Source organism: Corvus hawaiiensis, chromosome 2 (genome assembly GCF_020740725.1).
Source record: "Corvus hawaiiensis isolate bCorHaw1 chromosome 2, bCorHaw1.pri.cur, whole genome shotgun sequence".
In the NCBI taxonomy this organism is placed as follows: Eukaryota; Metazoa; Chordata; class Aves; order Passeriformes; family Corvidae; genus Corvus; species Corvus hawaiiensis.
The window spans coordinates 24,412,421-24,440,318 of record NC_063214.1 but is presented as its reverse complement, the minus strand read 5'-3'; the positions used below and the strand labels follow the sequence as shown (position 1 = coordinate 24,440,318).

The following is a 27,898-nucleotide window of genomic DNA, read 5'->3' as shown; positions in this document are numbered from 1 at the left end:
AGCCACAGTCACTGCCCTTGCAAAGGCAGCAGTATTGTATAGCAGTGACTCTGAAACTGGTTGAGAATTGAAATGAAACTTAGGAATTACCAGAGAAGATGTGGCTGGGGACGTGCTACAGCCAGCAAAGCTCTCTACAGCTATGACTGGAATGTAACATAGCCTGCATAAAAAGCCATGAGAAGCTGTGATAGGGATCATACCTTGCCTCAACAACAGAGATCTGTCCTTGTCATTTTCTCAGGTATAAACAGAGATTATCTTCACTAGAAATGAAGGGAATGATTGCAAGTGGAAACTCACTTTAATTAACAAAATTGTTCCAGAGTTAATATAAGGGTTTTTGTTTTATTTTTGGTTTGTTTCTATTTTAAAAATCTCTGTCCTGACTCTGATTCAAGTGTTTTTAAAACACCACCATACGTTTCTTCATTCCTAGCCCTACCATTAGCATTCCCAGACACTGAGACTGAAACAGAGCTACCCTCTGCTCTACTCTTACACATCCCAGCTGTCCATAGATACTTAAAGGCCATTTGCCAGGTGTTTTAATCATAAATTTTATGTTCAACATCATATTTTATGCAGAGAACAAGCCTTTGGATTGCTTTGGTAAAGGGATACCTACAAGCAATCAAAAAGTCAGAAAAGGGCCAACCTGAATCTCTCTCCTCCTGTAGAGTATGATGGTTCCCTATCCCAGTGGTGCTACCACTCTTCCAGCATATTGAGAAATGTCACTCATTCACTTTGGGCCCATTTCTCCCTTCTTACACATCGTGAACTGCTTTACATAACTCTCAGACACTCCCAACTGGTATCTGTATGAGAAAAGAGTGAAATGTGCCACACAACTGAAAAAATTTCTCTAAAAGAAAAAACTTCTTCATTCAAATGTTTGAAAGTAGGACCAAATGCCATGGCTTCTTTTTTGAAGGCAGTAGGTAATCCTTTCTTTCAACAGACACAGAAACACACAGCAGGCAACACAAGCACACAGCAGGCTTGTAGTCAAAGCCTTGCTTCCTTAGAGAAGCATGGTAAGGCTCAAAATTACCTACTTTACACTGCATATTGTAATGGTTTAACACAGCCTGGTTTTTGGTTGGGAGTGGGAGAAAAGCTACTCGAAACTTCCATGTCCGGCACAGAGCCAATCGCTGAAGGCTCTGACCATGGGCAGGTTACAAGCCCAGTTAGACAAGTTGGTAACACCTCTGTGATGACATTTAAGAAAGGAAGAAACCGCAGGAAACTCTTTTCTTCTCCTGAGGGGTGGTAAGGCGGCCACCAGGGCCCATCCTGGCGGGGGCTGCTGGGGGCCATGCGGCTGGGGCCCTCCTGAGGCCGGGACTGTGCGGCCAGAGCCGCTTGTGTGGTGCCAGCAGAGACCATGTGGCCAGCAATGAAAACATGGCAAACAATTCCCTGATATGGAGCCCAGACAAAAACCTTTTCAGTGCAGCGAAGCTCTGTAAGAACTTTTCAATTAATGGAACTTGAGAACAAGTGAACCTACAAACACCAACTTTCTTCCAAGTCAAAGTGCAAAGGAAAAGTGAGGACACGTGAGGAGAACCAACATGGTGGCACCGAGGTCAGTGAAAAGAAGGAGAGGGAAGAAGTGCTCCAAGCACTGGAAGAAGTGCTCCAAGCAAGCCATGGTGAGGACTGTAATACAATAAACTGTTTCCCTGTAATTCATGAGGTGCATGGGGGGGTGCAGAGATCCACCTGCAGCCCATGAGGAACGGTGCTCACGCTGGAGCGAGTGGATGCTAAAAAGCTGTAATCTAGTGAGGAACTCGAAAGAGGGAGAGCACCCTTGCTTCCAGAGATAGAGAATCCTTGCTTCCAAACTAGAACAGCTCATCCTTAAAAGACTAAACCCCATGAACTAAAATGACCCATGCTGGGCAGCTGTGGGAAGACTGCTTGGCCCGTGGGAGGGACTCACATTACAGGAGGTAGGGCAGGCTGCTGTTTGTGAAAGTTAAAGCCACGCTGGAAAAGTTCACAGAGAACTATCTCCCGTGGGAACGATCCCACGGCACAGCAGAGGAAAGAAACTCTTTTCCTTAAGCGTACTGAAGAAAGATTTTTAAGAAGTGAAAGACTGACCAAAACTCCGTGTTTTGTCTCCTTGCACGGTTGGTGGGAAAGAGGGAGGAACTAGGAAGGAAAGGTGTTCGTAAGGTTTATTTTTGTCCTCATTACCCTTTTTATTTTGATTCTGCTAATAATAAATTTTCTTTATACTGTTTAAGTTTTGAGCCTGTTTTGCCCTTAAAATGTTTTTCCCCTAATCCTTATCTCAACTCATGAAGTTTTTGTTTTAGTTTTTCTCTCCTCTGCTTAGCTATAGCAGAGGAAAATGAGTGAATAGTTTTTCATGGGTGCCTGGCACTTAGCCAGCATCAAACCTTGACACATATATATATTTAGGCATAGTATATTATTAGCCCAGAAACAGTAAATCCACTTTATTCAGACATTAAAAATAATGACATAAAAAAAGAGAAACATCATGGTGGTGAATGGCTGTAAACTTGCATGTCTTTGATGATCTGCAGTCTAAAATATTTCAGCATTTGATCTAGCCTGAACTTCTGACCCTTATCCAAGCATTAGTTACTTACCTACTCATGCAATAGCTCTTTGCATGCCACCTTAAGAAAAGGTCATTTGCATGCTTTTCTTATGCAAGACACAAAGCAGACAACCAACTGGTTTTTGACATGGCTCCCTTGTGCTCTGTGTTTTTATGCTATTTTTACATGGAAATTCTCAAAATGCAGAAAACAGGAAATTTGTGCCGAGACCACTGATTTATGAACTAAAATGCCATAAATTCCTTGTTTGTTAATCATACACAGAACATAAAATATTTCCTGTATTATATTTCTAACATGCTTTTTTTCTTTACATGCTGCCAAAGTTACGGGAAATTCAAATGTAGACTGAAAGCAGTCTTGAATGTGTGTGAAAGTTTACATTCCAGGTCAGCCACACACTGACTTTTGGAGTTTGTGACAAAGTAAACACATCACTGCATCATTCAGACTGGAGACAGATTATTCATTTCACTGTAAGCCTGAGGACAGCCTGCAGACTGGGAACATAGATGTTCATAACTCTGTTTGGTTGTCTCGTGACAGGCTTAAAGGTGCCAAGTCCATAGCGGAACAGCTTCCAGCCTCTGAATAAGGCAGGCATGAGTAAAATGGGTTATGTTATTTGCACCAGAACTACAAAACCACCAGCATCCCATAAATACGTCTCATTTTGTATGTCTAAAAGATGTGCAATTGTTGCAGTGGGGATCCTGCAACACGCATATATCAAACCAGGAGTCCCGTGGAAAGGAAATATATATGGACAGACAGATTCTTGATAGCTGTTTCAGAGATGTTTATTTCTCCAGCCGCATGGCCGGGGCTCTGCCCAGGAACTGTTCCAGTCACGGGACCAAGGGTCCTTCTGCCCGCGCAGGGAACACAAACCAACCAATGGGAACGAGGCTGAGCAGGGACAGGGAAACCCCGTGTCTGTGCCCTCAGGGCCCCTCTCCCAGGGCTACACGGCAGGGGAGGGACCCCAACACCTCACCCGTTTTATTTTAATAAAAGGAGAATGAAAACAACTGGATAAACATAACAAGAACAGTTTCAAGACAAAACAAGCCACCCTCCTGAGTCTTTAAATGTCCAAACAGATTCTGTGGAACATCTTAGGGCTGACAGAAGGGAGACAGAACTCTGAGCATGCTTTGTGGGGAAACTGAGGCAGGAGAGGGTTTAACTTCTTCCCTCCCCCTTTTCATCCCCCACTCGGCATTGGAAAGGGATTTTTGGGGAAACAATTGGCAAAAGCATGGTTTTGTGAGGGAAACCATGGATGAAAAAACGGATTGGGAATACACTGGGGGTAATAGGACATAGGGTAAAAGGGAAAGGTGGGATTAGGAAAGGAAAACTGTAGGGGGGGCTTACAATGGAGATATTGTCTAACATGACTACGATTTTTTGCATATATACTGCCTTTTACAGGAACACCATCAGGCCCAGTGACCTGCGATGCTTGTAACCCTTTTCTCCCTAGTACAATATTAAATTCCACCACCTCTCCATCTCCCAAGCTTGGGATGCATTTTTCAGGGTTATTCTTTTTAATAGCAGTTCTATGCACGAATATGTCTTGCTGGTTGTCACACCTTGTTATAAAACCATAATTTTGCTTAACATTATACCATTTTACTATCCCTAAGGTCTTAGTTACTATGATCTTTTCCTTTTTCTGAGTGGCTGCTGTTTTCTGTCTCGCTGCGTCTTTGCTCTCTCCTTCGGTCGCTCCCGTGTTGGAATTGTCGGGGCTGCTGGTGCCTGCGGGCTCTTCCCGGGGTCGCGTTCGGGGCTGCGCGGGCCGGGCCGGGCCGTGCCGCTCAGTTCTCCGTGCGTCGCCTCCTCTGGTCGCAGCTTCGCTGCCGCTGTCGGGCGCTGTACCCACGTCTCGGCCGGGCCCCCGAGCGATGACCCCCCCGTGCCCTGCTCCAGCGCGCGTCTCGGCTGGGCGCGGCTCCGCTCCACCGCCATCGCCGCCCGCCGCCGCCCGCGCGCCGCCTCTCTCGGTCGGGCGTTCCCGGGGCTCGCTCCACCACGCGCTGCACGGGGCCATTCGGGCACCGCCGGGTCCCGCCGCTCCTCGCTCCGCCACCGACACTGCGGCTCGCGTGGCTCCGCCCGCGCGCGGGAACTGCCTCGCTGCTGCTCGCAGAGCGCTCGGTGCACGTGGCCTGGGCCGCACGGTCCCTGCACCACGCTTCCCTTCACCAGGACACAGCTGACATTGCTCAACAGTCTCAGTAACTAAATAATATTCACGAAAATATTCTTCCATCGGCATATATTTTGACTCCAATATTAACTGTGTCCAAATGGTTTTCCAAAAGCCCTTGGTAAGAATTAAATCCCAAGAAACATAGAAAAAGTTCTTAAACAACCATGCCAGGAAGTGTTTCAGTTCTTTTTGAGCTTGAATCAAGCTAAAATTTACAAATCGTTGTTCAAGAATCATTTTAAGTTTAAGATAAATGTCCATATGCAGCTCTGAGAGCCAAGAGTCTTCCCACGGTTCCTCCATAGTTTAGATATGGAATAGCAAAGCAAAACCAAGAAGAGGAATCCAAAGTTTCCAGGGTTTACTCACACAAATCAGTCGCTTAGGGATCGGGGATCGTTCTGCTCACAAATCTCCACTATTTGTTGCAGTGGGGATTCTGCAACACGCATATATCAAACCAGGAGTCCCGTGGAAAGGAAATATATATGGACAGACAGATTCTTGCTAGCTGTTTCAGAGATGTTTATTTCTCCAGCCGCATGGCCGGGGCTCTGCCGAGGAACTGTTCCAGTCACGGGACCAAGGGTCCTTCTGCCCGCGCAGGGAACACAAACCAACCAATGGGAACGAGGCTGAGCAGGGGCAGGGAAGCCCCGTGTCTGTGCCCTCAGGGCCCCTCTCCCAGGGCTCCATGGCAGGGGAGGGACCCCAACATGCAATAACCCATCCATGACTTTGAGCTCCCATAAAGCATTTCCCTCTTACGGTTTCACATCTAAACATCAAATTACCTGATTCCAACATGCAGGCTGATATTCTTTATATGACAGAAAGACCAGCAGGAGGTGTTCTGCTACAGCTGAGCAGTCCCAGGCCACCTTGGCAAGTAACTTGTGTTGGCTATCCTTTCTAATGTTCTCATAAAAAAGGTCAAGCAACCCTTCCAAACAAAGTGTCTTAACCTCCTTCTAAATGCCTAAGTGAAAATGGTGATAAAAAGTGGCTCCATAAGAATTCTCACTCCTCAGCATCTGACCCCCTGGTAGAGCACATACAAAGGCAATACAGCTTTCTCCTGTATTGCTTGGCTCTCCTTCCTAATCAAAATATAGGTCTAATTCAGATATTTGGATCACTTCACCTTTGGTCTCTTTGGAAAGACATCCAAAAGCATAGTAATTGCTACCATGTTGTTTACACTTCTCTGTTACAAAAAAAGAACATCCCTGCAAATGGCTTTCACTTGGGCAATTGCCTAGGCATTACAGAGTAAATTTATTACTGACCTAGGGGTCAAAATTAATACCCATAACCTCAAGGAGAGATAGCCTCCAATGTAATTTTAGCTCTCCGACAGCCACTCAGTCGATTCTCCTGGGTGGTATGAGGAGGGCAGAACAAATTTACCTTCCAACAAGAAACTTCTTAAAATCAGCTGACCTCTAGATGACTTTTTTCCTCAAACTGGGGTGATGATGCCTGTTCCCTGGCATACTCCATGTAATGCTGAACAACACAGTTCCTATTGGCATTAAATGAAGTTTTTAGCAGCGCAAGGGTAAGAAAACATCAGTCCATGTAGACCTAAATTATTTTTCATTTGGACCTTGCACTGGGGACATGCTTGGGTAGAGAATCTGCACAACATATAAATATAGCTTTCCAGACTTTGTGTGTGCAGGGAAAGGAAAAGATTGCAGGGGAAGATATTAGCCTCCCCTAGGGAGGGGAGTAGCACCATCCAGGCTTGCATCACTAGACAGTCACTTTGTAGGACAGGCCTGGCAATCTCAACTCACACGAAACAAGTGTGAAGTTATTACTGAAATGTACTAGAATCTGATCACTTCCAAATAAGGCAACATAATTTAAACAAAAAATTTGTTACATGAACAGATCAGGTAGACTGAAGAAAACTGTCCCTTCACTGAAAAAAAGCAGATTATGTTTCCCTATGTATTATCATCTTTGTGCTAAATAATTGCTTAATTTACCAACCTGCTTTCTTTTCTTTTTCACAGCAGGTTTGGAATCTGAATCTTGATGTGTTGCTGTCCTGTTATCACTTGCTTTTTCGACAGCTTCATCATCTGAAGGATCTAATCAGAAAAAAAGAAGAGTTCTTGTTACTGTGTTTCAAATCTATCTATCCATCTTTGCATTCAAAAATAGGGATAAAATCTCCAGCTGAAAGGTTGTCACAATAATACAATCTCATGATTGGCAATAGATACAGCTGTAACAAATACATTCTTCTTGCTAAGTTTGCTGAACTTTTTTCAAAATAATGTTATTTTCTCCTACTAAAACAAGTCTTGCAGATGAAGGAAAAGAAAATCCAAGCAAACACATACAAAAATGCACAAAATCCCCATTCCAACTCCCAAATGCTTTACTGACACATATTAAAGAGGAAAAATTACAAGATAGGTATAATGTCCTATTGTATAAAAATATATGCACATGTTTCCTGCAAGTACATTTTAATTGTGTCTCTTACTTCAGTAATAATTAGACAAAGGTTTGAGCAGAATGTCTGCAAAACTAAAATATGCTTATGTTTTAAAAGACAGCTATTTAAATTCAGATGCTTCTACCCATTCTCTTCTTCATCTATCTACAGAGAGACTTTGGGGAAAAAATAAATGCACAGCAACAGCTCCGTCTAATAGTGTTATACTAGTGCTTTTGATGTATTCAAACACAGACATTTCTGCTGGGGACACTTCCCTGATTATGCCAGAAGCATTATCATCCATCAAACTGAATTAATTCAACTTCTGTAATTGGAATATTTCTGCCCTACAGGTATTCAGTCATTATTGCAATCTCTTGTGTTCCAAAGTTGTAAATTTACAGCTTCAAGATTAAGTTATTTATTTATTTGAAAAGAGAGGAGTAGAAGGATTTCTTAAGCATCACCCTGAGTACAGATGATATAACTATATCTATGCAATCACTAGTTGTGAGCAGAGTAAACTGATGGCCAGAGAACATGAGAGAGAGAAAATCAGTTATAGCTGGCATTTACACATTCCAGGTCGAAATAGCTACCTACTGAAAAAAAGGTAAGTGAAAGGATATGTGAAAAATACACAAAAGAATTTCAGTGAAAGGTGAGTAAAGGGATGAAAGAGGTGGGGGGAAAGAATCTCTTTTAAGCCACAAATGCAACATTACATATTATGTGGCAACAAGGCAGTGGCTTTGAAAATCCTAATGTGACAGAATGGGTAACAAAATGGATACATATTTATTCCTGGAAAGATACCACCTCATAATCACTCCTTTTTCCTACCTTGTGTAACAGTCAGCACCCTAAAGTTGGGTTCTGACAGCTGTTAGGAGTTCAAGAAAGTGTAGGAAGTTGAAAGATAGTAAAGAAAATCAGTGAATGTTTTAGCAGGTTGGATGCCATTTGTCATGAAATCTTACTTGACATAGATTAGATTCTTGGCAAACCACAAGAGCTTTAGAAAGAGAGCAGCAACTGAGAAGAGAATTTATTTTCTGTTTAGTACAACTAAGAGACTCCTAAGTGAAGAGGGTAGATAAATATGTTAATGAACTTAATTAAGACCAAAATAAATGCCACGGAAGAAATGACAGCACTTGTTTGTATTTCAACATAGGATGAAGACATATTCTGAAATCTTAAAATAGGAATTCACCAAGAAAAGCCCTTGCTTTCCAGCTCTAAAGCAAATGCAGGAATATGTGCAGCAAGTGAACACTACAGCTCAGCTGGCCTATCTGCTTCATTCTCTTTGCAGGCACAGCCTCAGGTCAGAGCTGAATGGACTGCGGCCACACGAGTGCCAGAGCCCATGCAGAAATTACGTGCCTAGTCCTGTACAGCCCAACACACGGCAGCACGTGAACAGGGAACAAAGAAAGCTCAAAGTTTGTGAGACAAAGTTTTTCCTTACATTACAGGCCAAATATCGTACTCCAGAGGATGTCCAAGCGCTCCTGTACCATATGGCTGTCCCTGCGCAGCAGCAGATCTTTCCTGCCTATTTCTCTCCAGAGTCACTGACCACTTATGACCTCCAGCCACTTTGGAATCTCAGATACAACACTTTGTTAGAAGAACCTGAAAAATCACATCATTCGGCATACTCCAGAAAGTTTAAAAGGTGTCTTGGTAATTCAGTGTTACCACTGGCCATTACCATGGGCTTGTTTCCCTGTGTATCCCTTCCTCTGGCAAATTTATTGTGCTATATTTTAGTAGGGCAGCTTCTGTACTTAAGGACCCATCACTGACTTCAGAGATACTGAAAGTGTGACCAGCTTTAACACACACCAGCTCCACACCCCTGGGGTCTTGGACACACTGCATTGATGCAGGCTGTGGAGAGGTGATATAAATGAAGTACATCAAAGAAATCAGAATTGCCTCTTCGTCCCTCTTCCTCACTGCACTTGAGCCCCAAACCCACTCCAAAATGAATTTGTGCATGTCTCACTGAACTGAACTGCTGTGTGAGCTCTTTCCAATGTTTCACATTGAAAATAAATGAGAACTGCATCAAATAGATTCAGGGGAAGCTGCCTGTGATCTGCAAGCATTCTTTCTGAAATCCCACTTGGCACGCTCTGAAAGGCAAACAGGAGTCGTGCTAGTTTTAAATAACCTCTTCTCTTTCTCACAACTAAAAGACACGCTGCTAGCAATAGCAATCTAAAACTGGACAAATGGTTTCCATGATCTGAAATAGCCTGACAATGTACCACCTGTTCACTGCTCATTTGAGTTTTGGACAGCACTTCATGATGCAATGTCCTCTGTTCTCAGCAAGAAGTGAGAGAAGAGGGCACAGACTCAGACTCAACAAACATCAGCGAAAACAGTTCAAGTTTGAGCATCTTTCTGCAGTACCTGAGCGTTTTTATTTCATACAATGGAGAACTTTGTATCTATTCCAGCCATGTCCCAGGCAGGACAGCAGCTCATCTCAACCTGTAATTGTTTGTGACACCATGACAGCTCCTGTGATGACAGGAGCATTTTGTTGCAGGCCTTAAAGTACCACAGGCCAGACTCTGCCAACCATGTTCACATTAAACCATGTACCTTTCTCTGTAAATAGTTACCTTGATGTCAGTGGGTTTATTCACAATATAAATCATAACTTGAAGCAGATAAATGCAGAAGCTCACAGGTCACAAACATGTCTGTAACAGACCAGCACTGTTTGCTCTACTTTGAGGTGTTGAGCTTCCCAGGAGACTACTCTCTGCCAGAACAGGAAAATTCACAAATCCTTCCTTAATAATAAGCTGCTGCAAATGCGGAACCTAATTGATTAATACAAAGTTGACTTTCATCTGGCTTGAGGTGCAAAGAAGCGGGCAGGCAGGCGCTGACAGGACACACTGCTTGGAGGGTGATGCTGTTGAGCACAGCAATTCTCTGCCTCTGCTTTCCTGAGACTTACGGCATTTACACAACCACAAGGTCATCAAAGGCACCAGAACGGTCACAAAATGCTCTCAATATAGAAAAATAAATGGGAATTCCACAACTCTCCAAGTGCTTTGCTTTGGTATTACATCAGCAACATGGCACATACTAACAGGCTTCCCAGTCATGAGGTCTTTATATCTGATCTCATTTTGAAACATGTAAAAATGGAAAAAGCCATTTCTGCTTCACACGCACACACAGACAGACACACAGACAAAGACTTTCTCGTTCATATCAATCACTGTTTAAAATCATCCACTGCACTGGTTTCTAACTTACAAATTTAATATTAACACATGCATGTATGTCTAAGTACATCAATAGGTGTACTAATTACATACATGTAAACACACATTAATATATACACATCTGCATGTTTATACACATTCACATAAAAAAGTACAGAGATATGTAGATAATTTAACAGGTTCCCTTTAATAATCACCTTTATTAACTTACATATTCACAAAGAATACATATTTTTTTTCACTATTTACTATAGTATTTTTAAAGGCAAATAAGACCTTAGTGATATAGGATGTAATGACATGTGCTTTGATGTAAATGCAATTTTGTTCATACAAAATAGCTAGTGCATACAAATTTGCATTTGCTATGCTGATTCACCATTACTTAGACTTCTGACCTTCACATGCCTCTTTTCTACACTGAAATTATTAACATAGGAGTATAGTGACCACAACGTAAATAATTCATTCCTGTAAGAACCAAGGCTGACTGAAAAAGTTATGACTGAAAATCATCTTAAAATTCTTTGGGAAATACAACCTGTGGTTCAAGCCAGCATATGACTGAAATAAAGATAAAGGCAGCTCACAGAAATAATGGCAATCACAGGAGGCTTGTAACAAGATGAGAACATGAAGGAAACGAGCTTTTTGAGAGAGAAAGGAGACAAGGTTCTTAGAACTCTTCATAATGTAGGAACAACCAACACATAATTAAAAGGAAACCTTGGAAATGAAATATGTCCTAAATAGCCAAAGATAAGTGAGAGAATAATTTCCACTAGGTGGTTTTTTGGTTTGTTTTGGTGTTTTTTTTTTTTTTTTTTTTTTTTTTTTTTTTTTTTAATCCAGAAGCAAAGTGAGATCAGGCATCTATTTGGTGTCCAAAAGGCTCCCAGTGACAGAGGCCAGTACAGGACAAGTTCATTTCTTACCACTTAATTAATCTCTGTGACAAAATTTGGAGGGAACCTGTTTTACATGCCCACATGAGAGAATCCCTCAACTTTTATTTGAAGTATTTGCCTGCAGTCAGACACACTCGGGGTCAGAAATCCCTGCTTTTTCCCATATGCTCTCATCAGGGCTATGTATCAGTACTAAACTGGAATTACATGAAAACAAAGGCTGTACAAAATTTATTATGCCCCCCCCTTCCCCTTTCCTGATTTCCATCCTTCTCTGCCTGTTCTAAAATTGTCTCATATCTGAAACCAGATTTTAAATAAAGCCTCTGTTTTCTACTTTTTAACAAAAAGCTCAGTATGCTGTGGAAACAGGTTTTATACTTGTTATGTTCTCTTTCTAGTTTCAGATATGTTACAGGAAATTATGTGCTTGTATTTATTCTGTCGCTGGGCATAGTTCACAGTTTGGGTGTGCTGTGATGGATTAATTTCAGACTGCTTTTCAAGTGGTATTTTTATTTACTGGTTGATTAAATTGTACTGATCTGTGTACATTAATGGCAGGGGAAAATATTTCTCAGGGCTCCTACCTCTAAATTCAGTAGATTGAAACATATTTGATGCCAATTAAAATGCCAAGTGTGCTGGGCACATCTTGAGACTTAATTGCCATTTTTCTTTGGGAGGAAGGGAGAAGAGGGGCAGAGATGAGGTCAGAGAAAAAAACATTCTGACACTTCCTTATTATTCTCAGTTTTGCTATTAAAAACTGGCCTCAATCTTCAGTGAATCAGATTAAGTAACCTCAAGGTCAATGCACTACTTGGAACTTTTCTCACTGCATTTCTCCTGCGTGTCCCACCAGGTACACACAGTGCAAGGTCAATTAAATATCTGCAAAATGTAACAGCTGTCAGCAAAATTTGCTCCCAAGTCCCTGTTCATCCTTGCTCAGCTGAGAGGGCTCCTGTTGCCAGCAGAGTTGTGCTGATCACAGTAGTTGGGCTAAAAGTGGCAGTGACAGTGTTTTAACACACCCCTATGGCACTACTCCTCGAGGCAGCAGAGAACACAGGGCTCAGGCAGGTCCTGCCACGCTGCCCACCAGTACCCAAACAACAGATGAGCTCTTTGAAATGCAACAGGCCTGGCTGGTGGGCTAGTTAACTGAGAAAAAAAGGATTAACATACTTCCCTGACAAAAGGGAAAGGTTCTGCCTAGCAGTGGGAGAAGGAGGTACAGAATTCAGCGGTTCACAGCAGCCCAAACACCTCCCGGACAAATCTCGAATTACTCAGCTGTGTGTCACCAGCACAGCTAACCCCAAAAGGAGGATCTCTTTCATGTCTACCAGGTCAACCCTCTCTGTAGGCAGTGGACAGCTTTGATTTTTCCTATTGAGGAGCCTAACGATGGCTCAGATACCCTGGAGCCCATGGTGTAAAGCCAACTGGCCAAGCAATAGCTATGAAGCTCTTTTGGGGACTTCCAGACCATGGAATGGCTAAGAATGCATATTTTATTATTAATATGGTTCCTCAGACCAGTTGCTGGCTTTTACCATGGCAATACTTCAAAAATTTCTAGTAAATGAGATAAAAATGCTGGAGACAAAAGTAATCTGTCCTTGGGGAAGATCACCACATAAGCGTTGCATTAAAAATAGCTACGACAGTGTCAGCACCCTTTTATTTTCTCAAATTGCTCTGGCTAAATTAGAAAGGGTCCCCTGACAACTCAAGAAAAATAAGTAATTCTCCCTATCACAGGCATGCATCAAGTGCAGCGAGTGGCACAACTGAGAAATCTAGGTGACACATAACAGAAAAAATCCCCAAACAACAAAACATCTCCTTACCTCCTTGAATATGGATTAGCTAAATCATTTAAAACAGTAGAGTAAGACAAGATTTAGTCTTACAAATCAATACAAGAACACATAAAAGAAATGAAAAAATAGTATTGAATTGTATCAAAAGACATAATACTACAGCTTAGTGGAAAACTTACGCAATTTTTGCAGTTTAGCTTTTGCAAAATGGGCACATGAATCAAATGAAGTGCCTTCATTCATAAGGCCTTAAAATATTTGGGTGTTTTGACCATTTAGAACTAAAGAGGGAACACTGTGAATGCACTGGTACCTGTTGTTGTCACTAGGAAGCACGAAGCTGCGCAGAAAGCTCTGTTGCAGGTTATTACCAGTTACTAACCATTGCTCTGCCTTTATCAGCCTACTGCAGCAGAGAACAGAGTTGCCTCTCTGCTCAGGCTGAGACAACCTCCATAGGAATTACACGTGGTGCCAGTGCTCCATCATCCCAAACCATCCACAGTCCCCACCGTCTGGGCAATTCTGCCTTCCAATCTCTACGAACCAAGGAGTCCTCTCCCAGAACAGGTGCATTCCAGCACAACAGTAAGTTTTGATATCTGCGAGGATGCCTTGAACTGCAGACTTTACCTGCTCCCAAGGTATCTGAAAAAAGGTATTTCCAAGTGTGCTTGTGAGGCACACCTGAAGGGCAGACAATGTGCAGCTCAGCACAGTGTCCTACCAAAGAATCAAATGAGCTTCAACTTTGTCCCCACAGGTAACATTCAGAGGGCATAAACTTCACACTCCAGCCAGCCTAAGCCTGTGCCAAGCCAGTCTGTAGCAATTCCCTGCAATAGTTTCTAAGTAGTGCCAAAAGCTTGTACTACATAGTCAAAGACAACATTCTTCTAAAAAGGCAAACCCCTTCCTGGGGCAGTTCAAAAGGCACATCTAGCCCAAACAACTATTTTTGCCTGATAAATCTTGTTATATTCAGTTTAAGGATATTCAGTTTAGGTTCCTCTTCTTTACAGTGATGGATAATTTAAATTAAAACCACTGTCCATTCAAGCAAAAAAGAACAGGTCTTAATGGAATACTATCAAGTTAATTTTCACTATATTCGGATATGATAAAAAATCTTTAGCTCAGAGACATAACTGTCTGCGATGCAAAGGATCTCCCACAATACATTTCTAACAACTACATCTCCCTTTTTTAAAACACTTTAATACTCAAAATAGGTACTTCCAAACTAATTTTTGACACGAGTTGCTGACTGGGAGTGAATTAGAAGACAAAATAAAGGGCATATCAGAGAATAAGACCAGAGGAAATCCTCTGTTGTACACATGTAAGCAGAGAAGAATAAACTTTATATGATCAAGGTTAGGCCCAGCTTGTAGTACAGCTACAACCTCACCCTAGTCATAATTTGACTTTTTCATTGTTATATTTTGCCTATAAGACAGAAAGATGGTAGAAAAGCCACAGAATATGACTGATCAGAGGTAAAAAGTAGTAGGCCACTCCCCTTCTAACAAAAATAACTTTTTCACCTGCTAGGTAAAGGTTGAATTTGACATCCCACTGCTGCCTCAGACAATGAAAACAAGCATCACCAAGGTAAGCAAGGGGAACTCAGTAGTCACTTAGTCACTGGAGTTTTAAAACCCATGGTAAGCAAAGGACAAACACAATGATTGACATGATAGGAACATGACAGGTCCTTTTACTGTTTGCCATCCAATTTACTTTCTTCATTATGAGCTTGCCAAGAAAGAGCAAGCAGAGCCCAAAGACACATGAACATTTCAGCACAGCATACAAATCAGTTCTGTTGTTTCTATGCTTCACCAATGGTATCATGAGTGAGGGCTGAGATAACATCCACAAATCACTTCTACTCTTTTGTGCTCTCAAAAACTATCCTTCATGCTGAAACTTCAAATAATCTCCTTATAACTCCAAATGAAATTCAAACGCACATTTCTAGAGAGAGGGGGAGATGGGAGCCTGTTTTGTCTAAGTAGCATGGGGTTTTGGCTATTTTCAAATCTACTGGATGAACATCATAAACATTAACCTTGTAAAAAGAGCTTCTCTTCCTGCTAGATGCCACACATTGCACACCATACAGTCGGTTTAGAAACCACACAAAAGGGTGCCAGCAATACTGTGCAACAGTTTATGCTCCTAAGACAATGCTATCCAACTCTGAAAAGCAGAGGAACAGGGCAAGCCAGGATACAGCTGACCACATTGGAAATGGTCTGAGCCATTGTGGTTTATAATCTCACCTTGTAAATGCTCCATGGGATATTTAAACAACTACAAATGTCTAGGAATTTGGGGTTAATCAAAAGAAAAATCAGTTCACACATATACTAGTTACAGAATGTTTTACTGTGCTGAGGGAGAATCCCACAATCCTGGCTTGAAATAAGTCTCAACCCCAGCACAGGCCATCTGTTGGCCAGGGAGAGGAAACTGCTCTGGAAAAGTCAGACCCGACTCATTCCAGAGGAAATGCTACCAAAGAAGGCTGGGCAGTTAAAAACTGTCAACAAATAAGCAGAAAAACCATTCAGAATCATAAGGAAAACACAAGTTAAGAGCTCAGGAAAAGCTAGGCACACTAGGGCCTGACCCTCTAGTGCATTTTCCTCTTGATGGTGCAGGCAGAAAAATTAAAGTCATCCTAAAGAAAACTTGAGTGTACACAGCTGTCCAACGAAGCACTTTTCCATCCATTTTGACAAACACATACAACCGCTCTTAAAGCCTTTTCCCCTTCTTCCAGGAAGTTTGCATCACTGGGGTTGGTCACGCAACATTTAGAGCCCTGAACACATGAACAGCACCACTCTATGAAAGCCTCCCCAAAGATTAACTCCCTGCCCAAACCCAACCACTGTATTACTTGTATGAGGAAGAAATCACTCCTTCTCCACAATACTCCTATGGGAGAAGTGCATGTCACAGTTCCTGGCAAAGTATGACTATTTCTGTGCTTTAAGACCCACCAAGCACCGTGATTCCTTCTAAGACCTACCCATCTATAATGTATGGAAGCTGCTGTTTGCTGCACAGGGTGAAAAGCTGGTGAAAAAGAGGGTAAAAAGTATACTCCTCATGCTGGGGAGGAGTATATGGTCCCTCCTTTATCCTCATCACCTTCATGGTCTGAACAAAGGGATCTACGGTGAATTCAATATCCTAGCACTAGAGAGAGGGGTAGAATTGGCAGTGGCACTGAGGAGCTGGAATTGGTGGTTGGTATGGTTCTCATGAGGGTACCACCCAGGAGCACAGACAGCACAATGCCATCCATCTTTAATGATGCCGGTGACCCATATATTCAGAATTTCCCTACTTACACACTGCTAGTGTGCTATTCAATATACACCTGGAGGTGGACTTTTCCCTTTTTCAGGTCCTCTCTTCAAAATCAAACACCAGCATTCTTCATTTGTTATAATATTAACTCCTGACAAACACTTATTCTTGTTAATGAGGAAGAAACAGGTAAACTGGGAGGAAAGATGAACTTGGATAAATCCATAAAACTACTTAATGGGTAGGGTCTAGCCTAGGTCTGACTATGAGCAAGTTTTAGCCAGGAATGTAGCATGGTCCCAGATGTGATGTCCCCCTTAATACTGCCAGTGATTTGTGCTTTTTTACTGTTCTCTATATTGGGAAGCAGCTGTGGCTCACAGCTGTAGTTCTTGCTGTAAGGGTAACACAGAGAGTCTGGCTGATCCTGTGCACTTCAAGTCTATAGATCATGATAAAATTACACAGTGGAACTTGCCAAAAATAGTAGGCTGCAATTAAAAAGGATATATAGCACACTTCACAAAAACTTAACAGCACAAATTATTGTTCACAGATACACATTGCTACTTTACTGACTACTGGTACCATTCCCACCTTTTTTGCTCATGGATATTTTGCAGACATATCTGTAGTATGCAGTTATCACAGCCCTGATTTTGCTCAGGTTTTCTCTGAGTATGGAAAACTGCATGCATGCATATAACGTAGCATACACTCAGATAGATGTCACCACCAAATAATATATCCCACTGAAGAACAATATTGCAGTCTTTTATCCCAATTCTCCTACCCATCTTTACACACAACATGAGAGTTGACATTTTGAGCTGCTCTGATTTCTGCAGCTTTTTTCTATTTAGAAGCCTTCATATGACATAGAAGTATCAGGTCCCATTTGACAGAGTATCAGGTTGACTCATATCAAGTTAAACTCTCCTTCAGGCTAAGAACAAAATACCCTGACATGTTGCCACATAGAGTTAGAGTGGCAAATTCCCTGGATTATAAAACATCTGTTGAAAACCAGTTCCCTGTCTAAGGCACAAGGGTTATGTTTCTATGCCTCTTACTTTTTGTTTCCTCCTCCTCTCCATATACTACAGATTTCTCTGCAGTTTGATCTCTGATATTGCAGGTTCTCATCCCCTTTCAAGCTATCCTAGTATCTCAGATTTATATGGTACTAGAATATACATTTGTGGATTTAGATCACTTTTCCAAAAAGTCTTTCTTACTATAAGAGCGAATGAAAGGAGGGATCACTTTTTACAGTCAGAAGCATTTAGGGAAATACTGCACACTCTGATGCATTAAGGTTTTTGAGAGGAGGAAAGGCATCGGGCTTGTCATCTATGTCAGTGCTCTCTACTTAAGACTAACAATTACAATGCAATCTCTCATCTGTACAGGGCATTTGTGAACTGACATTCAGCTCATTTGTTTAAATGATCAAATAAAGCACATTATGAGTCAATCAGTTCTAACTCACCAGGAAAATAAGAGCTCATACCTAAATTCATTTGCTGCAAGCAGATGGTGGATTGCTTTTCTGTCCCTTTGTGCTGCAGTCCTGTTCTCTTAGATCCTCTCTTCTAAGAGAGGGACATACTGGGAGGTCAGTTTTCTGACAAGGTCATCTGCCTTCAGAGTATGAAGAGAATTGCACAGAAAGTGGGTTGGGCTATATTTAGAGTTTGGTCCAACTCCGTGCCAAGGTCCCCCCCGCTGTCTCTCTCTTGCAGCACCGTCTCAGGTTTATTCTTGCAGATTCTCAGCCCACAGAACACACGAGGATAGGAAAGTAGCACTGAGCTACTGCTGGATTGAGGTTTTTTGCAATTTGCTAAAAACAAGTGGATCAGCAGTTCAGATGAGAACTCCTTAAATCCCTCACTCTTCTAGTCCTTATCTTTCGTTATTTAAGTGGATTTTCCCTTTTCAGTTGAATAAGGAGAGGAAACTGCCTGGGATAGAGCAAAAAGACTCTCCTGAGATAAGGTAAGATTGCTTCATTTTTGTATTGTCATTGTAATTACAGAGCAACTGGATCAGATATGCTTTTTCTGCAACACTAGTTCTGCATGCCAGCATTAAGGGTATTTTTGGATAATGCAATGCTTCATGTAAAAACATCAATTCTCATTATCACTGTCCATAGGAAATGGGAAGATAAAAGGATATCAGCATGTGCAATAGAATACACACTATTTGCTTTTTACCTGCCTAAATTACTGTAAAAAGCACACAGCCATGCTGACAGACTGTATCATTCTGAAAATGAGAGAACCCCATATGTGTGGCTATATGCACACTGATTACATATACAGGCATGCATTTAGATGTGCTGAGTGATGTTTTAGCCCACGTTATTTTGTACATTATGAGTGAGTATGGCATCAAGTTTGTGATATAGGGCTTGCTATGGCACAGATATAAGCAAAAAAATAATAATTAATAAAGGAACACGTGCTCAAATCCCTTTATAGTTCCAAAGAAGTTGCTCAGCTCCAGAGTACAGGCAGTATTACAGATCATATTGTATTTGGTTTCCTTCCCACTGTGTGCTGTACACTGGTTCAGCATTGCTTCTCCTTTTAAAAACACACATGGCTCAACATTTTCCTCAGCACCATTTTAAACTGTTGTGATTCTTAAGGAAAAAAAGCCCTGGGCAGAATACATCACTGCATACCTGTCTGTAAAGAGATCCTAGCACACTTCAGGTCACATGGGCATCATGATACTCTAGTGTGGATCCAGCATGAGGAGAATGTTGTCATGTAAAGACACTCTGGAGCCATGGATTTAGCACTGGCACACACACACACTTTCTAATGCAACATGACCACAGCAAGCACACAGGAATGGTAACCTGAAAATATTGGGTAGAAAGATCCACTTGATCCAATGGCTGAAACACCGATGGGACAGCACCAAAATGTTCTTCACAACATAATCGCTACATAAAAGTCTTAGCAGAAGCAACTGAAGAAAGGCAACTATATAGGAATTCTGGATTAAAAGTAAGCAAAGAGCAAGAGAGGCCACCAAGTCACTGGGAGTTCAGCTAAAGTGACTGGGTGAGTTACTGTACTTATTTTGGGTGGTCTTGTTTTAATATAGCTGCTGGTTAAACAATGCCATGCATCAGGCTGTAAAAAATTCTAAGTTGGCAAAAGTCTTATCTGCTGAAAAAACTTCTGATTTTGCTTACTCTCAATTATGCATAAGATCATCTTATCATTCTTTGCTTCTGATTTTGCTTAGTAATTTATTCTTGGAGTCTTGAGTGTTAAGTTTATTTGAAAGATGCAATAAAAACCACCCATTTCACACAAAATACCTTCCTAGCAGTCCTAAGACTCTTTAACCAATGAAAATTATGGTAGCATGCCATGGAACCAACTTGGGCTGTGTTGCGTGTGATAATTCAGACTCGTCCAGAAGGTTTATACTGTGAGGACTTGAAGAAGAGGCTGTTAAAGGAGTATTACTGAAGTACTGCAATTGTATTTATCAAATTCATCAGCAAGTAAAAGGCTTCACAGTATAAAAGCACCTAGTGCAGTCTAGGATTCGAACAATCTGTTATAAACACTTGTTATACAGTGATAGAAAAGGGCAAAAATTCGTCTTTATAATTTTTAGATGTTCAGGTTTTGCCTTAAGTTATTGCTTAATGAATCAACTTAGTTTTTGTGACACTTTGTGGTACTATTCTCCATTTGCATGTGGGAAAATATAACTTACTCCCCCATCAATACTAAAGACATTAGGGATGTAGGGTTGGCTTAAAGCAGTAGTGACTGAGCTTACTAATGCAGCATTCCCAAAGATGCCCCTGGCAGATGGACAGGAGCAGTGCTGCATCACAGACAGGCAGACAGGGACTGGCTTGTTTTGAAGGGAGGGTCATCACACCTTCCCCACAGGAGCTGAGCCTCAAATGTGTCTGTCACCCAAACTGGTGGGAGGTTTGTTGACATAGGGATGAAAGGATGACAGCTTTGGAAAATGGCAGTATGATGATGAACATGAGCATGGCATTACCAGAAGAAGCTAAAAAGAAGTACATCTGAGTGAACAGGCCTCATATTCTAAGGCAGACAAACCTCAATCTGCTTCTAACCTCTTTCTGAGGCCAAGCCTACTCGGTAGGATCTTCCTCTTTCTATTCTCTCCTCATAAAACTCCATTAAAAAATTCCAGCACCATGAACTAGCTTTGTCTTGCCAAGGTGTGGTCTTCAATGGGCACAATATGTCCATTCTAATGGAGACCACCACAGAAGGGAAAAAATTAAAAAATAAATAAATAAAAAGGAGGAAATTTATTTTTTCTCCTCTAATGTACAAAAGAAAGACTGAAACCCTTCATTTCTATTGGTGGGACTGATGGGGCTGAAACTCACTTTCCTCCCTTGTGATGGGAGGGCATGGCTCTATATATTGAATGACACGTCCAAGGCTGTGGAGGAGGAGGAAGGCAAAGCTCGGCTGATGATGTATGCTGCCAGCTGGCCAGGCAAAACTCCAAGGGGACATTCACTCACTCCTTGCTTTGGCACTGTCCCCCTCAGCTGACAGGTGTAAGCAGGGCCAGAGCCAGATGGGTAAATCCAAACAGTGCCAGGGGGATAAGTCCCACCAGCAGTCAGATCCCCTTCTCTACTCACTGTACTTATGTTCTGCCTTGGGGGCTTTCTTCTGGTGCAACCAAACAACAAACAATCCTGGGATTTTCCTCCCTCCCTGCCAAGCTGAACACACAGAAACAAGCTGAGATTTTGGGGAAAGTCAAAGCATTCAAACTGAATTCAAAGCAGTCAAACTGAAACAAGGACCTTTAGCAAGAGGTCCTGTCAGGTGCTACAGCACCAATGCTACACAGCTCTGCAGTCAATCTGCAGGACCCAAGATTCACCTCCATCCACCACCATCAATGCACAGCTAGTGCTGCAGCCAGCATCCAGGCAGGGACGCCCAAAGGGGACTGGAAGAGTGTGAGAAGGGTAAAGGTGGCACCTGGAGTCACTCTGTGAGTACTTGGGTACAGCTCTATCTGTATACTTGCATAAGACAAGGGAGGAACACAGCATTTGGTAAGAAAACAGGTTGCTACAACTGCTGAAGGAGCTCTGCCTTAAACCCTGCACTGAAATTTTCTTTCAAAACCTTTAGTGACTACTGCAACAACTTCTGAATATACTTTCCAGGAAGGGATGGAAGATGATATGCCAACACATGCTGTATAGGAAAGAGAGATACTTATAGACACAGAAAAATCACAAAGCTATAATTAAGCAAACAGTTACTTAAATAATTATAGTCATTCTGCTAAACAGTACTTTCCCCTGAGACTTACTCGTAACCAGGACAGGGAAAGAAATCAAAGTTCATACTCACAAGCAGCCACATACCCCCAACCTTTGTCTGACCTGCTTTTGCAAATCCATCTCTCAAAAATAGCAAGGAAAAACCCAACAACACAACTTTTCCATAGGGTGCCCTGCTGTATTTTGCTCTCTGTGCACCAGCGGTAGAGTGATATCTTGCTGCAGAAAACAGTCTGCCCTGAGGTGAGGAATAGACTCATTATCTGCATTTTCTTTCAGTCTGATACAAGTGTTGGGACTGACAGAAAGATCTCAAACGCTGGTTTTCACATCTTGCATTAAGAATATTACTTTTAACTGTGGTAAATTTACTGTTGTCTACTAAAAGCACAAAAAACCTTCATGCTCACAACTAAGCACAGTAAGGCACAGAACAAGAAATCCACTGGAACACTGAGGTACTCTTCAGGCCTGCAGTACCACGCTGCTTGGCAGGTGCAAGTGCCAGCTCTAAACTCAGGAAAACTGCCAGCAGACCACAGTCTGCTACACTCAGTGCCCTACTTCTTGCCCAGACATCCTTGTGGTCCCACTCAGTACAATTTTCTGGGTCTCAGTCCTTACTTTGGTGATTATTCAGGATGGGTATACAACCAATTTGTGTGAGAAGATGAGGGTTGTCAACTTTAAGACGATTTCCAATGCCAATCCCACCTATACAATGTGGCATTAAGCTATGCAGGAAGAAACTTGGATTATTCAAAACTAACACAAATTTCTTATCTTCTGTTACATAAGCCTAACTTCATTCAATCGCAGCAAATTCACAGTGACCACTACTGATGCCAAAATGCCACAGAAAGTAATCCAACAACACTTGAGTTCTTTTGTCTCAAAAACCAGAGAGTGAAAGTGCATATAGACAGCTGCAAGACTGTAAATTACAATTTTACATAAAATGAAACATAGTCCTGTTAAAAGAAATCCTTGGAGGTGAACTTTCCTACTTTTCACTCATAACCAGCTTTTTAGTATACCAGTCTGATCTGCAGGCATTCACTTCAACGGGAGAACAGCATCCAAGCCCTAGCATGCAAATAACATTGCAAAAAAATAAAAATCAGTATTTTTATTTTAGCATAGTCCTCATGCACTTTTCTTAACCACTAATAATACTAAGGGTGAATAAAAGAATGAAAGATGAAAAAAAATCTCTAAATGGATGTAAAATAATTTAGATACTCTCCCTAAAGAAACAATTTAGAAATCATGTACGAAGTACAGTAAAAATAGGCATTTTACATCATCTTGTCAGTCTTTAAGAACACTCAATTTAAATAGCAAATGAGCAGCAGCCACTCTTCCTGTCACTGCGTTTTCTTCTGCTAACACAACGCTTAGAGATGTCATCCAATGCAATTTGATGTGTGTCCCCTCTCACAACACCTGCCTAAAAAAGGGGGAAGGCAAGGAAGTCCCACTTGGGAAGAAAGTGAGACTGTACAGGATGAGCTTGTCAGTATGTGAGAAAAATGAAGGGTTGAGATGACGTGTCAGGGCTCGTGTGCTCGAGCACCTGCTGTTCCTGTGCAGTTCCTCTCACTCAACCAAGCCCAGGGGCTGCACATTCCCTTGCTGTACATTCACCCACTCACCAGCACCAACCCACTTAGAAGGAGAGACAACCAGACTGCAATGGAGGCTCCACACAGATGAGTAGACACCAAGAGGTTGAAATTATATGACCTTTCTTGCAACTTGAGGCTCCTGGAGGGGGAAAAACAGAGCCTTTGTTCCCCCTCACACTATCTTTCATCTGACTTCCAGCTGCCTGAGGTGGACAGCATGTAGTCTAATTATAGGTTTGTTGAGTCTTCCCAGAGACTGGCTCCTTACGTGGGCAAAGAATTTCACAAGTCTCTTTGGGAGCATAGATATTCCTCCATTTTAGACTGCCCCATCACAAATGTACAAGGCAGGTTTCCCTTCAACTTCGCTCCTTGATACTGAAATTAAAGGAAGAAATGCCAGGCTTCATCAAACAGTGCAGGGTATGGAGCAGTCACTGCAGAAGGTCCAGCTAGCCTCTTCTCTACTCCTTTCCTGTGACATGTCACTTAAATAGAGCTGTTAACATTGAAGACATTTTTATTATTAAAACTGCAAAGCTGTCACAGGTACTAAGCAGTCAATATTAAACTTCACAATTGTTGATGAGGTACTACATAGATGAGTAGATACGCTGTGTTTCCTTTGTGTAAATGCCCAGTGCACGTGGTCAGAGGAGGGAATTCTAGAGGATTTATTTGGATGGAAGTCAGGTGTATGTATGTGCTTTGTTATACTGAAGAGCTTGGGAGTATGCATTGAGAGGGACTCATCTCAGGGGGACTGCTTAGCCTTTAGCAAACCACTAGCACTTCTTCCATCTCAGTTTGTCTTACTGCAGAAAAGAAAAAAAAAAAAAATAGAAATACCCCTTAATGGGGTGTGTTGGAGCCTAAATAACACATGCAAAGTTCTATGGGATTCTGGAAGTGCTATAGGAGAATATAATAGTTGTTTATTATATTCTGACAGAAAGGACATGAAATCCCTTTCTTTAACCCTTGAAAAAGCAAGAGTGTTTTTAGAAGTATTTTTGAGAATCTAAACCAGTTGTATTCAGATCATTAATATGAAGAACAAGCTTGGGGCTCACTCTGTCAGAGCCACAATTCAGTAGGATGCATTTTGATTCTGAGTTACAATCTCCAGGTTCCAGTATTGACAGCTACCATCAAAGGCTTCTTTGTCATGTCTTTGCTATTCAGCAGCTTCTGGGAGAGCGCCCTGACACGACACAAGAGAATGATAAGGGTTAGCCTTATCCAGAGGGTTTCACTACCACATCCAGCTCAAGGACAAACTAGTGACAGGCTCTGCAAAGCTGGGGTCAGAATACACATGGTGTGGGAGAGACAGAAGCAGTGCTTTATCTAGCTCCTGAAGCCTGAACTCTGGAGACAGCCTCGTAAGGCAGATGTCCTCTGGCATCCTGTACCAATTCACATGATGTGAATTCTTCCTTCGAGACCCTGGTGGGAAATGCAGTCTCCTCCTTGTTGATTTAGTGCAGGACTGCTGATAAGGAAACCCTGTGCAGCAGAACACTACCCACAGCACAACAGGGATGAGACAGGCAGCACATCTGCAGAGGGAGATCGGCACCTTAGCCAAAGTTACAGAAACCAGCAATTGTAACATATTCCACATCTTACAATATGGGAAACAGCATAACCCTCACATCAGAGATACTTTGTCTCTTACTGTTTGTCTTCGGGAGAATAAAGAACAGCTATGTATAATTAATGATATCAAACAGAGCCCAGCATAGCAATAAAACCCCCCAAACAATAAACCTAAGTACTGTCATGGTCATTTCATCCTTTTGGTTTTGGGGTTTTTTTTAAACTGAAGTAATTACTTAGCTCAGCTATGGTCAGGACTGGAAGGCTACACCAGGACTGTAATGAAGGTATAACCCTGGGGAACAATTTTGATTATAGTGAAGGTTTCAGCTGACTACATTTTAATTAATCTGAGTAGTACAGCACTCTGAATCCCCAGATATGCCACATCAATTTGCAGACTAACATGACTCATTTTACAGCATATTTTAACATTGCTCTAATAAATTCTTCAATGGTCCGTTTAAGTCTCAGAGGTAATCTAATTTCTTTTCTATTTTTATTATAGAGGCTTTCAAAAGGCATTTCAACTATATATCACTAAAATCATGTGGCTGTGGAATGCCAAATATAGCATCAGAAACCAAATACCTCTTCAATACTTATATTAGTTAAAAGCACGAAGACATTCCTAATTACAAAAGAAGGGGTTTTTTTTTGTATTTTGTAAAAGCATTTTAATTTAAAATACGTTTCTATTATAATAAAGATGAGCCACAGTAGCATTTGGTTAAAAAGCTCAGCAGTGAACTAGCATAATAATATGAGGTAACATGACAAGATAAAATCAGGATGCTCAGGGTTCAACACATGGTGCAGTGTCATATACATTTTCTGTATCACCCAGGCTTAAGGGAGTCATGCTTAAAGCCTGACAAAACATGCATAAAAACACATGGCAAAGGAAGAACCAGATCTAAATATAAGCAAGTTTTAGCTAATACATCATAAGACCCATAAGATGATGTCATTTATATATTTAAATTCAGTAATTTTCCTGTGCATTCTTCTCTGCATCATGAATTTACCAGTGTTTTGCTACTGTATGGAAATGAAAATGTTAAACTACCCAGTACTCTCCCCATTTCTTCTGAGACACTGCAGTCCCCAGTATCAGTTAAATGTGACCTGCAGAGATGGCTGTACACTGTCCCCATCCAGCAGCAGTAGTAGATACCAAACCTTCCTCCAAGAGGGATGTAAAAACCAGAAAAAGATCCAGACAATGGGAAAGAACCAGGAAAAACCCTGAAGACAGTATTCAAGCAGAAAGGGCTAAACCCAAGAGAAGGGCAGCCAGCATACACCACTGAAGCCAGTGGCAGGAAAAGGAATGAGGGCAGGAGATGTGGGGCTCTGGTTCTGAGTCAGAATGCTTCTCCTTGTCATGTAGAAAATGCTTTGTTTCCTGCAAAACCCAACCCTCTTCCCTTCTCAGCACGGTGAGCTGCTGCACCCCCTGCTCAGTGCCTGGACAGTCACGGTTCCTTGGTCCCTGCTAGTGTTTCCACAGGGGTGGAAACACATTTGTTCCCGGCAGCTCCCACCTCTGTGAAGGGGTACCAAGCCCTCCCTGCTACACCACCAGGCCAAATGCAGCACAAATCTACCAGCTGTTCATTGTTGTTACCTAAATCTTTTGAAAAGACAGGCACTGAAGAGGCTAGGGGAAAGAAAGAGAAGTAAATTCACATGTCCCTTACCCCAGTGTATCCATAAAGCTGACAAAACACAACCCAAATAAAATAAAATATGAATTAGATTAGTTTTCCAGGGTGAAACTGTTCTGTGCAGGATAAGAAAGCACATCTCACTTTCGTGCAGAAGCAATGGATTTCCTTTGACAGCAGGCGAGGTACAGACCTATGCTCACATCTCTAGCAAGGCATCCAGTTCATTATCTTCTGTTTGCTTCTAGCCCAAGAGTACCACAGATATTCTATTTTACAGTTGTCATTACCCCAACCATTACAGTAATCATTTGTTACAGTAAATAATCACAGAATTGGGTAAAGGCAATGGCATTCTCTGGAGCATGTAAAGTTATTCCAGGCTGGAAACCAGTCATTCATGCCTAGGAGTAATTGTTTGTGAAACCAATGCTTGAAGAGCTTGGACTGCAAACCTAAAAAAAAAAAAAAAAAAAAAAAAAAAAAAAAAAAAAAAGAAAAAAAAAAAGAAAAAAGCATCAATTACCAATTACCACAGGGCACAAAACCTGATCTTTTTATTTGGAGAGGCAGATTTGCAAGCCTCAGTCATTTTAATTTAGTTCAGGTTTCAGAAGAGCTTGAGTGATGTATTTAACACCCACTGGGTACACCACCACTTACACTGTGTCCAAGCCAGCAGGAAAGGAACAGCTGCTATTGCTCTCCCTGCCTCAGGTTAAGCACTAGGACTGGGAACCCCTCACCACGAATGTGTGAAAATACCAGCACTCACATGCTGCAGCCTCCAGTGATCTAGAATTCCCCTCCTAATTTTCTGTTCTTCACTCATGCCATATCTCTTAATTGCATCCAAGGATGTGGAAAGGTAAATAACATGGTGCACTTAACTCGGGCTGACCCTAAAAGCTGCTTCAAAACTGTGAGCTTGGGCAGATCCTAGCCAGGACCTCAGAAGTGAGCCCAAAAGAGCTTGAGCCTACAAAGCCTTATCACTCCATGGCTCTGAACAATATTCTGGCTGATAAAAAAG

The 27,898-nt window shown here is 41.8% G+C and overlaps 2 protein-coding genes across 6 annotated transcripts in view; one reads left to right on the top strand and one right to left on the bottom strand.

Annotated features, from left to right (window-relative positions):
- CMSS1 (cms1 ribosomal small subunit homolog) overlaps positions 1–27,898 on the bottom strand; it is a 227,427-nt gene that overhangs the window by 17,354 nt on the left and 182,175 nt on the right. For 2 of the 4 annotated variants that reach the window (XM_048293880.1, XM_048293882.1), the window contains one exon: positions 6,838–6,938. In XM_048293880.1, coding sequence (XP_048149837.1) covers positions 6,838–6,938 — 101 coding nt within the window. Of the gene's footprint in view, positions 1–6,837; positions 6,939–18,119; positions 18,305–27,898 lie in introns of those variants that run through there. The other 2 variants (XM_048293881.1, XM_048293883.1) reach the window with 2 other exon arrangements.
- FILIP1L (filamin A interacting protein 1 like) overlaps positions 18,462–27,898 on the top strand; it is a 188,429-nt gene continuing 178,992 nt past the window's right edge. The window contains exon 1 of one of the 2 annotated variants that reach the window (XM_048293869.1): positions 18,462–18,628. The gene's annotated coding sequence lies outside the window, so the exon portion shown is untranslated. The remainder of the gene's footprint in view (positions 18,629–27,898) is intronic. The other variant, XM_048293870.1, reaches the window with a different exon arrangement.